We start from the raw sequence: 14,129 nt of genomic DNA on the forward strand, positions 1-14,129 counted from the left end.
GGGCTGGATTTTCAGTATTAGCAGATATTCGAGACAAATATTTCAAAAGGAGTTGTCGCCGACGTAACCAGAGGGGAAGTTCATTAGCTTCTCTATATAAACTCTCTGCTGGGCTCGACCTGAAGGCTCCAAGGCAAATTCGAAGTGCAGTGTTATGTACAGAATTAAGAAGTTTTAAATCAGATGGACTAGCTGACATATAAATAAAACTACAGTAGTCTATTTTAAAACGAATAAGACATCTATAGATCTTAAGAAGGGAGTCTTCATCTGCGCCCCAATGATGATTGGACAGAGTTTTTAGTATATTTAGATTAGTCATGCACTTGGTTTTGAGATCTTTTAAATGGCATTTCCAGGTAAGTTTGCTATCGAACGTGAGTCCTAAGATCCGTATACTCTTCACGACAGGTAGTAAGGTACTATTTATGGATATTTTAGGATTTATAGTACTGGCTATCCTGCGGGAAAACTTAATGATTTTTGTCTTCTCAACAGAAAAGTTAAATCCACTCATTAAAGACCATTCAATCAATTGTTCAGTGGCATTCTGATCCAGTTTGCAAGTAGCAACTGTGTCTTTGCCTCGACAGAAAATTATTAAATCATCAGCGTAGAGAGAAAATTTGACTGGAAGCTCAATTTTTTTACAAATATCATTTAGAGCAAGTATAAAAAGTGTAGGACTTAATACCGACCCTAGAGGAACGCCATTAGTTTGTTTGAAAGTTCTGGAGATTTTGCCATTTTCCCTTACGTTAAAAGTTCTGTTTGTTTCAAATTGATTAATAAATGAAAATATATTTTCGGATATATTGTACTCCTTGAGTTTAGCTATAATAAGAGGCCTATAGAGGGTATCAAAAGCTTTTTCGATATCAAACAAAACAGCTCTTACGTCATGCTTGCACTGGAAGGCGTTAATGATTGATGTTTGGAGAACTGCTAGATTGTCTGCTGTGCTTCGAAGTGACCTAAAACCTGATTGTGCTAAATTTAGTATATTATTATTTTTCTAGGTACCACAGGAGTCTTTTATTGATAATTTTCTCCATAAGTTTGCAAATTGTACATGTAAGAGAAATTGGCCTGTAGGAATTTGGATCAGTTGGATGTGTGCCTTGTTTTTTAACTGGAATAATTATTGATTTTCGCCACATATTTGGAAATGATTGTTTGGTCCATATTAAATTGTAAATTTCAAGCAGTTTGACTAGACTAGGTCGAGAAAGATTTTTAATAAAGATAAAGGGGATGTTATCTGGACCTGCAGCTGAATTTTTGCAACAGTACAATGTGTCTGATAATTCTTGTAATGTAAACGGCAGATTTAGAGAGTCCAGATCGGATTTTTTGCAATCAGATAAACTGGATTCTAGATTAGCAGACGTGGGAGGCTGAAAATTTGAAGAATGTGCGTTTGTTGTTTTCTTATGACAATTTTCACCCAAAATGTTAGCAATTTGTTGACTGTGAGTGACTGTGCTATTTTGAGTGAGTATGGCAGAAATTCTTGAATATGTTTTCTTTCCTGACATGTGTTTAATTTTCTTCCAAATTTGGCTAGAAGGAGTGTCAGTATTGATGGATGAGATGTGGTATTTACAGAAGTCTTTTTTGTTTTGTTTAATTACATACTTAGATTTAGCTCTCAGATTTTTTAAGTTAATGAGATTCTCTTTAGTGCTATCTCTGCGATATTTATTTAATGCTGCCTTACTTTGTTGTATAGCCAGAGAACATTGTTCGTTCCACCAAGGTGTTGCTTTACGAGTTAAAGAGATTGGTGTTTGTCCAATATTTACTTCAGCAGCAGAGATTATACAGTTATTGAAAGCGGCAATATTTTTATCGGCATCTTCTGATAATTCAAGCTGGTTTAGTTTGCTTTCCGTATGTATCCGAAAGCTATCCCAGTTGGCATTAGAAATGTTCCATTTTTTAAAGGTGTCGAAATGTTTTTTTAATTTTTCAGATATTAAAATAGGGAAATGATTACTATCATAAAGATCGTCAACAGCTTTCCATGTTAGACTAGGATATATTCTTGGATGACATAAACTTAAATCTATAGAGGAAAATGTGCCAGCAGCAATATTAAACAAAGCATCATTGATAGCTTGCTCACCGACAGACCTTTTCATGTCACAATGGGAAACTTAAGAAGTGTCCAAATGAAGCTCAGCAATGGACTGCCACAGGGATCTGTTTTGGCACCCTCACTCTTTACTTTATACATCGCGGACCTACCTATGACAACTTCACAGAAATTTGCCTATTCTGACGATTGGGCCATTGCAGCAAGAAATAGTAACATGAATGTTACAGAAACAATACTGACGGATGACCTTGCTGTTATGAGTGAATATTTTCGCAAATGGAGGCTACGGCCCAATGCAACGAAAACTGAAGTGTGCTGTTTCCATCTGAATAATGCCCAAGCCAACAAAAATCTCTCCGTTCACTTTGAAAACAGACTACTCACTCATAACTCAACACCAAAATATCTTGAAGTGACTCTTGACAGAACTTTAAGTTTTAAGGAACACCTACAAAGAACGGCAGAAAAACTGAAGACGCGAAATAATATAATCCAAAAGGTATGTGGCACCACACGGGGGTCCTCAGCCTCCGTACTCAGATCATCCGCTCTTGGACTCGTATACTCGGCTGCTGAATATGCTTCGCCGATATGGCTCAATAGCAAACACACGAAGATCATTGACACCCAATTAAACCAGACAATGCGAATGATCTCAGGTACAATTCGACCAACACCGAACTATTGGCTTCCCATTCTGAGTCACATTCCACCGCCGAAACTAAGAAGACGTCATTCTCTTCTTAGAGAATATCGAAAAATCGAGACTAACCATCAACTGCCCATCCACCATGATAAGCTTGATATCGAAATGAACAGACTGCGCTCCAGATATCCCCCATTGTTAAGGGCCACCTCCCTACATCAGGAACATTTCGACCTCGCCAACGCTTGGAGAAGATAATGCGACACCACAGGAATCACACCAAATGGCCTGTATCGATCAGAAACCGCCAGGCTTTGAACTGCCCCGCAATACATGGAAGGCGCTGAACAGAATAAGAACAGGTATCGGTAGATGTGCTGACAGCTTGAATAGATGGGAAAAGCCCTTACTCCTGAGTGTGACTGTGGTGCGCAACGGCAGACGGTCCGCTACATTATTGAGGAATGCCCCCGAAGGCGGTACCCTGGAGTTTTCGATGAGTTCCTGAATGCGACCGTAAAATGTTTTACATTATATTAATACACTAGATGTTCGTTTGTGATACTTTATGTAATGTTTTATATACTTTTTTAAATTTTGTGTTCTTATTGTATCTATGCCATACGACAAATAAAATAAATAAATAGTCATTATACCTATATGTAATAATGACTACAACATTACATCTTTTGGTAGGTATTTGAAGATACAAGTGAAAGTAGGCAATTATTTTTTCACTGTGACATCCTCCCACATCAATAAAACGCACAACTTACTATCGATAGCGTAACAAGACAATGGCAATGTCACCATCTCATGGCGCCGCAACGTTATCCAAACCACTTTCGTTGTTACTAAAAACACTCTCTCCTGCACAGAGATGCGAGATGATCGCAATCATAGTCGGGGGACATATCCAGCAGACTGCTTCCATCGACAAACGAAGAAATGTCTCCAGTGCTATGGGCACGCCAACCACTACAACGTCGTCCATCGTCCTTTTACTGTTACTGTTCGCACTTCCGATGGTACTGCAGGTCTTGGGGTCAATGTCAACGCTTCGACAAGGTAATTAAGATATTTTATAGGTATCTCCTGGTGTTATGGTGTTATGTGTGCCGACGGCGTCGTGATGATGTAACGAGTGAAGTGAAAAGAAGTGATGTGAGCTTTGACAATGTTACATGAATTATCACAAATACACGTTTCTTACATATTATTTATCATCTTTTGCAGGGAAGTAAAATATTTTATTCTTGTACGACCTAGTTTCAGTACTAGAAATACTACATATTAACTTTATTATTTGGCCACTATGTACTAGATCGGGTTAAATCGCCTTGATGATTCTTGAGTGCATTTATCTCAGTCCTCAAAAAGATCGTTATTTAAATCTGACAAATATTTCTTTAAATAATGTTTATTTTTATGTTTCTCTTATAAAGTGGTCTCTTTTGCAAAATATCCGGATTATTCATCATAATATACAGTGTCATTTCGTTCCTAATATTTTTTTAAATGGTTATGAGGCTGAGGCTTTCGACTTACCTAAACGTCATCATCCGAGCGAATGGTCAATTAGAAAAAAGTACCAATACTTGAGGCAAGTGGGTGAGTATCTTGGTGTGGGTGTACACCCAACCATTTTGGCCTAGGAGAGACAGCTGACTGATAGTCAACTGTTTCTGTTTCTTTCTGTTTCTTTCTGTTTGGGGGTTGTACTGAGGACAAAACAACTCAATTGCAGACATGATTGCAAATTGTAATGCAGATTAATATTGTCATGATGCCCACGCATATGCCTAAAGTAGTGGTACTTTTTTTCTATCGACCATTAAATACATCGGACGATGACGTTTATGTCGAAAGCGCACAGCTAAAGAAATAAATTAATTCTTACACACTTTGATATACTATTTTTTCACTTCCTTTATTTGTTCAAGTGTGTACAAAATGACTCTTTCAACTTTTTTTAATATATCTCTTTATTCCATTGTTTTCTCTGAACATACCGTCAATGACTTCGAGTTTTTTATTTCCTTTATTGGTCCTTTTTACTTTTCTTAATCTTATTTATTACTGTTTTACACAATTGCATATTATTATTGTATGATCATACGTAAACCACATTTTTATTATTTTTCGAACAGTTTCAATGTCATGTTTTCGAAGTATTCAATGTTTCTGTTATTTTACGGCAAAAATTTTTCCCCTTTCGGAAAAATATTCCTGAAATTTTTTTGCCGAGTCAGTTTGAAGTTTCAAGAGGTCGCCATGCGAAAAGTTAAATAATTCTTTTAAACAAATAATTGTAAAATCATTCTTTTCGCCCCGGACAGATATTATTTCGCCCCGGATTGATATTAAAAAAAAAGTACAAGATACCCGGAAAAGGTATCTTGTGTTTTTTGTTCTATAAAGTTGATCAGTTTCGAGTTCTGAACAACTTCAAACTAAAAAAAAACAAAAATGACGATATTCGAGACTCAAAAAAGGTAAAAACTTTTATTTTTGAATTTACGAAATGCCTAAATTTACGATAAGCATTTTGGGATTTTATTTTAAAACATTGTTTTTTAGTTGTTAATGAAGAGCTTACGACAGGGTAGAGCCCATTTTTGCAATGGGAATTCAAACTGGGAAATAAGAAAATGTTTGGCATCGATCTCGATTTCCTCTTATATACACGGGGCAGCTCGAGCGCCTGTTCATCATAAGTTCTTCATTCACAAATGAAAATCAGCGTTTTCGAATAAAACAAAAAAAAAATTAAAAACTCTTTTAGCTGATGATTAATTTAAATATATTTTTTTGTATTTTTGTAATTATATATGTATAACTCGAAAACGATATTTTTTTGTTCATAGTGATCCAATAAATCTAAAAAAATTATTATCTACTCGAGTCCGAAAAAGTTGATTTTTATAATATGTTTAAAAAAATTGTTTAAATTAATCAGTATCACATTTTGTATGGGCACCTTCTTACCTTCTTGAACAGTTTCTATGATATCTTATGAAAATGAACCCTTTCTGTGATATCTTATGAAAATGAAGTTCTTTTCTCTTTTTATTCTACCATGATGTTTCCCTGTTAGGATTTGTTTTGGAAGTCGATCTTCGGGCATCCTCTGAACTTGTTCATACCATCTTAGTTGTTGGGTACCAATATCTTCTTCTATTGTAATATTAACTTTCATGAGTTCCTTTATTCTACTGTTAGTAGCTCTCTCCAACTTCGATTTCACTGCCTACAGTTTCCAGAAATCCATTCCCGTTGCCTCAATTTTTCTCTTATCGTTCCTTTATCTGCCATACTTCACTGCTATAGGTGATTATACTTTTAATAATAATAAACAAGAGTAAAAAACCGCTATAAGCCGTAAAAATGAGTGGCGCACACAATATTCCAGCTACAAAAGGGCTTATATGAAGATTACGTGGCGCGATAATGTATTTTCATTTTGATGGAAAATAAAATTCTAGTTTTATTTTAAAAGATTTTTCCATAATATTTGCTAAATTTGAAGCAAAACGCGCCATTAAAGGACAACTTTGACACAATTTGCTTTTGAAGCTCTTTTGTGCCGTGTTTAACTTCAAATTTAGCAAATATTATGGAAAAATCTTCTAAAATAAAACTAGAATTTTATTTTCCATCAAAATGAAAATACATTGTCGCGCCAAGTAATATTCATATCAGCTCTTTTGTAGCTGGAATATTGTGTGCGCCACTCATTTTTACGGCTTATAGCGGTTTTTTACTCTTGTATCAGGAGTTCTTCAAAGTTATTTATAAATTAAATGTATGAAGTTGAATGCAATGTTTATCGAATACACGTGTAGCTTTATAAATAGTGTCGCATGTAGGGATATTATGCGCCACTGGCGAGAACTGCCGTGCTTTGGTAATACGTTTTTAACGTACACCATACAAAAAACACCGCTAACTTAACTTACATTATTATGCTTACAATTTATTGGTTTTTCAAAAAAATTTATTGGTTTTTTAACTTTTCTATTTTTTATATTATAAAGTTTGTTAAAAATTTTTTGTAAGTTTTTATGAGATCTGTAAGACTGTTAATATTAAATCCTTTTAAAATCCTCAGTCGCAAAACGAGTTGACTTTGAATGGGTTGGTAAAGGTGGTTTTTGCATGTTACTACAAGTTCTAATTGTCTGTAGCTCGCTCAATTTTTGTCGTAGAAAAAATTTTCGTAAACCAAGTTCTTAAGAATTAAACACGCTACATTTTCATATGTAAACATGTTTTCGCATATCTGATGCTAATCTTTCTATTCTGAAGAAAAGGGCAGGTTTACCAAACTACAAAAATTCGTTATTCGCTTTTAACTTCAGTTTTTTAAAAACTAATTGTTTTAAGCTGGTAAAAGTTCTGTAATCTATAAAAAATACATAAATAAAAAATATGGAATAAGGTCGATGACTAATTTTAATTAGGGTGGTAATTAGGGGGTTGTTTCCGATAACTTTTTGACTGAAAAAATAAGGACTGACATTCTTTTTATTATGTCACTTAATTTTTAAGCTACAGACTTTATTTTTTGTTTTTGAAGATAGATCTTTTTAAACATTTTTTTTTTAATGCTCCACTCGGAGTAACATTACAATCTGTTCACTATTGGAACAATGAGTAACTTAATTCTAACCTATCCTAAATACATTTTTCTAATCTAAAGTCTTACTCATCAGTATTTCTTTAGGTTATATTAGCATATCGCCTATTTACACTACAATTAACGTGTACACTACCGCACGATGCGCACTACACTATCTCATATGGTTTAGTACCGCACTATGCGCACTACACTAGCTCATATGGTTTGATTCTTTTAAGACGTCTGGTCTGGTTCGTGTTGTCAAGTAGCTGGAGGGCCTCAACATTCACGTGACGATGGAGCCTATCTTCGTGGTTCCGGGCAAATCTAGATATAGTCTGTCTAACGGTGTCGATCCCCAGATCATTGTGGATGATACTGTTTCTAATATACCAGGGGGCATCTACGATGTTCCTTAGTACCTTGTTTTGGAAGCGTTGAATTATTTGTATATTACTTTCGCTGGCACACCCCCATAGTTGTATGCCATAACTCCAGACAGGCTTGAGGATTTGATTGTAGAGTAGCAACTTATTATGGATTGATAATTTGGAGTCACGTCCAAGCAGCCAATACATCTGATTCCAAGCTCTTGTCTTTTCTTTTTAATATGTGCTTTCCACCTAAGTCTTGCATCAAGAGTGATACCCAGATATTTTGCAGTATTCTCATATGGAATCTGGATATCATTTATTCTGATTGGTATGTATTGCCTCCTTTTATTGATAAAATGAATATGTATGGATTTGGTTTCATTCAACTTGATTCTCCATGCTTTAGTCCATTTATATATCTGATTTATGGAGTTCTGTAAGTTATGTACCGCTTCTTCATGATTATTTCCAACTGAGATAGTTGCTGTGTCATCTCCAAATGTAGCAATAGTATCTTGACGTAGTTGAGGGATATCTCTGGTGTATAAAATGTACAGAACTGGTCCAAGGACACTTCCTTGTGGAACACCAGCTCTAATCTGTCTCAAATCAGAGTATGCTTCTTCCTGCTTTACTCTGAAGCATCTGTCTGATATGTATGATTCTAAGAGTTGGACGAACTGTTCTGGTTCTGTTTTAAACATTTAAAATTAGTTTCTATAAGTTATCCTCGAAAAATGCATAGTTTTTCTGTCTTTTGACTTTGAAAATATAATATTTAGTATTTGACGCAGAAAAGCTAACATATAATAAAGTACAGCTCTATTACTATTGGTCTTAAAGAAAATTAAAAAAAAAACGTTTTTTTTGTTTGTTTTTTAAAACGTATATATTCGTTAAGTAAAGTTGTTTTGATAAAACAAAAACTTTGGCAACCACCCCATGGTGAAAGCGCCTTTCGGCATCACATAGATTTTGATTCTTAAACTATCCACTACCTATTGTTAAATTTTCAAGCAAATCGATCCATTCTGTAAAAATTGCGAAGTGAAAAGTTTCAGTTCCTGAACTAATTATACTTTTGGAGCTCTATAACTTCTGAACGGCTTAACTGATTTTGATCAATAAACATGAGTTTGAAATGTATTGATAAGTAGTATCTGATGCATCCAAGATCAAGTATGATAACTGAGCGTATTACACGAATTATTGAGCTTGAAAAACCGTTTTTCCCATAAGAAATAGATTTGATCATGGTTATGAACACTATAACTTAAAAATTCGAATTTTCTCAGATATGAGATATACACCGTTAGACGAGACTAGAGACCTCCTACAAACGCTCAATTATTGGCGCAATTTGTAGGTTGAAATTTTGAGTTATTGTTGAAAAACCAAAATTTTCAAAGTATAATTTTTCAGTTTTTCGGCTATGTATATATCTCAGCTTGATAGCTTAGGCACCATTTGAAATTTTTACTTAACCCTATTAATTTGGTGTATTTGCGGTTTTCCTGTCTCTCCTTGAACCTAAGATATATACGCCCAAAAAATATGCTATTTTGTATTTCCCTAGCCCTCTAGATGGCTTACGGGTAGGCAGAAGTCAAAAATTACACCGGTTCTGTATCGGCCTTCACACCCTCTTGAAACACAGAAAAAAAATTCAGATCGGTGTAACTTTTCCACACACATATATACAAACTAATCCACAAATATTTTCCCCTTTTTAAATAAAAATTGGTTAAACCGATTTTCAAAATTAGACATCCGTTGGAAATATAATGATCAGTATTATCAGAAGCCGTAAAGGTCGAAATTTTTGAAATTTTTGGGAGTATTGGGGACGAGAACGAAAAACAGGCCCTAAATGGGAAGGGCCGTAAAATCCACACCCTTGGACCAAAATGGAGAGTTGATATATGGTTGGGTAAGTCTTTTCCTAAACTTTAAGATGGGATTTGGTCCAATTTTCAATTCAGTCAGATTTATAAAATCGAAAATTTCGTGTATATACAGTGTCGCTTGTAGGGGTATTGTTGTTGGGGTTGTGCGCCACTGACGAGAACTGCCGTTCTCTGGTAATAAATTTTTGTGTTCAATTGTGTACAATTATTGTGTTATATGTTTCGTATATCTTATTTGTTACTGTTTGATATTAACGGGTCTCGAAGTATATTATTTAGAAAAGACATTGCATTCCATCCCTGATTGTTTCTTTCTTCTATCGTGTCATGTGCATTACTTTCTTTTGTGATGATCATACCCAAGTACTTATATATTTCGCAATCTCTGATAATTTCTTTATCTTTCAATGCGAGGTCCTGCTGTATCCCACCGACAGACATATTTACATATATCTTTCTTATCTTTATTTCCAGCCCGATTTTTTATATTCCTGGATTAATTTCGTTGTCATAATCAATATTGCTTACTCTCGTGCTATTACTAGTTGGTCATCTGCAAATAATAATGTGTGTATAGTATTTTTGTTTAAAGGCAATAACTTATTTATCCCATCATAGTTGTATTATTTTTCTACCTTTCTCTATCCAGAACTTTATTACTTTTAGGTGGTTATTCGTTCTGAAGCCACTCCTAAATCCGGCTTTCTTTAGTGGTTGATGAAAATCTAGCTTCTGCTTCGGTCTTTAGTTTACTTATTTATCAGATTTATATAAACTGTCTTCATTTGCGGCAAAATGCAAAAATTGCATACTAAAGCTACACTCTTCACCTTTAAAACTCATTTTGATTTTTGTAGGTAGGACCTCCTAGTCCTAAGTGCCTTCTCTATTGAGGTTGGCGATCAATATGGCCAATTTCTCTCTGTTCTGGGCTTGATCAAGTCATTTCCTGTTGTGTGGGTCCAGTCTCTGATGTTTCGGAGCCAGGTTTTTTCTTTCTTCCTATACCCCTTTTACCTTCGAGTTTGCCTTCTAATATTACCTGGAGCTGCTCAAATTCCCTATGGCGCATTATGTGTCCTACTCGTAGATATGACCTTTTTCTAATGTTGATTGTATTGACCAGATCAGGACTTATGTTCATTATTTCCAATACCTACTTCTTCATTCATAGTTTTGCTGGTCCAGCTTATTCTTAGCATTCGGCGGTACATCCACCTTTCGAATGAATTCACTTCGTTGACACCATACTGTTTCGAAATGTCCAGCTCTCACAGTAATAGAAACCACACATAACACTTTAGTGTTTTCAATATTATTGTGACTGATAACTTGGGGTTACAGAGCATTTTACACATGTTCATGAAACCAGACCTTGCTATTTCTATGCCTGTTCTAATTGTTTTGAGTGGTTTAGCTGACTGTAGTCCTTGTGGATTACCATGATTTTGGTTTTGGAAAAGTTAGTGTCCAAGCCCAGCCTGTGACTTTCTTCTGATAATATGTTAATCAATATATTTAATTGGTCTGCTGTTCCCCTAATTCTAAGGTGTCGTCGGCATATCTTACATGGTTAATTATTATCCCATTAATTCTGGCACCTTCAGGGCGATCTGCACGGGAAGCTTTGATGAATGATCTTCAAGAGAATCTCAACTCTACGATTGATCAGATGTTTTATTTAATAATACACACACCCAAACCTATATGGAATCATTTGATATTTCTTACTATTTGGTGCGAATTAAAAAAAACAAACACACAAAGTCAAACAATACATATACATAGCAACAAATACATAGCAATTAAATAAAACATTAAAGTATTTAACAAACAAATTGAAAGTAGTTGTTTTAAAGTCAATAGCATACAAAATTTTAATGTAAAACGAATAATGTTTAAAATTGTTTTTATTTATTTTAGCGTGGGCACGCTCCTAATCAAATTATCAACATTTTGTTGTGGTAGGTTGCTCCATCCTTTAAGAGCAGGTTGTACTAGCCGTGCGGTGTTTTGTGGATTATCCCGGTGAGATCTAATTTTTCTATTAAGCATATCCCAAAAATACTCTATAGGATTAAGCTCGGGTGAGCAAGCAGGCCATTCCAAACAAGGGATACCTTCTGCTTCAATAATGTCTGTAGTCACTCTAATGGTATGTACGTACAGGTCCATCATTATCATGCAATAAAATAAAATTTTCTCCTGTTTCACCTCTCCAGAGCCTGACTACAGGTTACTAACATACCTGTGAGCAGTTAAAGTTGATTGGATGAAAATTAAAAAAGTTTTTTTCTGATCGCAATTCCTTTCCAGAACATTACATTTCCCCTTGTATATTTGTGAACAGATCTGACAGTTTTCGTTCTTGCTTGTCTTCCTCGACCTCTAAGTACACGATTTCATGGGTCATCTGATTTTACACACATCCTGATTTTTTTTGAAAATAGCATATTTTGTTAATTCCCAATGTTCCAGTTTTGGTGGTGAAGACACCAATTTAGGCGACCAATCTTGTGCTGCCTGGATAACTCGGAAACACATAACTGTCTTCTGCTGTATACTTCTTGGTACGAACTGTTCTTCTTATAGTTTCAACTGAAACAATTACACCTGTAGCTTCCAAAAGCTGCCTTTGGGGCTGCAGTTGAGAAATGGTCGGATGTCTTCCAGCTGATTGGACAATTAAACGATCTTAGAGAGCCGTTATTACTTTTGGCGGCTTTCTCTTGCTTTATTTTTGAGCTTTCCTAGTTCTTGTTACCTAGCATAAGTTTTGGACAGAACGCCCTGTATTATGCCTAGCTCTACAGCTATGTCTCTTTGAGAACATTACTTTTTCCACAAGACCGATAATCTTTACTCGTTGTAAGTTTTATAACCGCACATCAGGCATATTTTCGTTCTTGGACGCAATTTATTTTCGTTCAATTTGCAACTCAAGCAAATAACCTATTAGTCTAGTAACATAAAATTACACTACATGTAAATCAAAATGTAAATTCGTACAGGTTGAAACAAATTTTATATCAAAGTTTAGGTGGGTACAAAAGGTATTTTCAAGAAAGTATCCAAATCATACAAGGGGATCATTGTTTAAATAATTAAAAAGGGGTAATTTTTGCAAAAAAAAAACACTTTTTTAACGGCTGAGGTCATTCAATTACTAATGAAGGTCTATAGGATTGTTTTCTGCAAAGTTGAAGGATAAATCTTTCACCTAAGACTTACTAAATTAAATTTGACCCCCTATTTATTTAAATAATTATACATAAAACTTTAAAAACAAATTGGCAATAAATTATTTTTAGCGTTTTAAATAAGCACTACAAAATATCTTATTTTACAGAACAAGTTGCGCTATGTTATCAGTATTAACTAAAAAAAAATTGGTCCAAAAATATTTAATATTTTTTGAGATATTGAATTTGTTTATTAAATGTTACTCTATTTTCAATTGCAAAAACGCGGTTGTTGCCAAAGAAATATTCACCAGTGTTAAATCTTATTATTTTTATTTTTATGTATGTTTTCGATAAATGTAATGATAAATTCAAATTTCAATTAAACTTCCCCCTAAAATGGCATTTGAACATTATTCAAATTTGTTTCTAATTTGTTTTTTAATAACGTCGCGGAGATGAAATCTTTTGAAATTCCGTTTCGATAATTGCGTTCCTGGGAATTTTTCACTAATTAACAAATTTTTTGTTTTTTTTCCTATTCCTTTTTTTTTCTTGGAGTTATATTGCTACGGGCCCTTTTAGGGTTAAGTTTCATTAAGAATGTCGAATCTCTAAGTTGTAGATTCTAGACCTAAAAATATTAAGATTTAACTAAAATCACTTAAATAAAATGTGGCTGCTTACTGAGTTACAGGGTGTTTTATTTAAAAATTTTAAAATTATTTTTACCAAGTACTTTCAAACTATTTGACGTATCCTTATCATACTTGGCAGAAAGTGTGGGTACTATACAGTCTACTAAACTGCTATAAATAAAAGTTTCTAGCTACTACCAGAGGCGTACGACAGAGAATAGTTAATGGTTGACCCTTCCCAAATTCTACGCCACTGAGGGAATTACTATTTTAGCGAAATTTTTCGATTCTCCAATACTTTCTATGTAAATAATACTCTTTACTGGTAACGATTAAGTCATTAGTTCTCGAGATATTGGACGTTAAAAATGAAACGGCATATTTATTTTGATTCATTCATTTATTAATTTTAAATTTCCAATATCACTCAAACTGATGACTTTATCGATACCAATAAAGTTATTTACATATAAATATTGGAGAATCGAAAAATTTCGCTAAAACAGTAATTCACTCAGTGGCGTAGAATTTGGGAAGGGTGAATCATTCACTATCCCCTGTCGTACGCCTCTGGCACTAGCTAGAAACGTTTATTAATCACAATTTAGTAGAGTGTATAATAGCCACACTTTCTGCCAAGTATGATAAGGATACGTCAAA

The 14,129-nt window shown here is 34.4% G+C and overlaps 1 protein-coding gene across 1 annotated transcript in view; it reads left to right on the plus strand.

Moving 5' to 3' along the window:
* The first annotated feature begins 3,517 nt into the window (after positions 1-3,517).
* LOC114329502 (chymotrypsin-like elastase family member 2A) overlaps positions 3,518-14,129 on the plus strand; it is a 137,891-nt gene continuing 127,279 nt past the window's right edge. Inside the window, exon 1 of the mRNA XM_028278633.2 lies at positions 3,518-3,815. Within this exon, the coding sequence (XP_028134434.1) occupies positions 3,545-3,815 (271 nt within the window). The 5' untranslated portion in view covers positions 3,518-3,544. The remainder of the gene's footprint in view (positions 3,816-14,129) is intronic.

This window comes from Diabrotica virgifera, chromosome 1 (assembly GCF_917563875.1).
Source record: "Diabrotica virgifera virgifera chromosome 1, PGI_DIABVI_V3a".
NCBI classification, from domain to species: Eukaryota; Metazoa; Arthropoda; class Insecta; order Coleoptera; family Chrysomelidae; genus Diabrotica; species Diabrotica virgifera.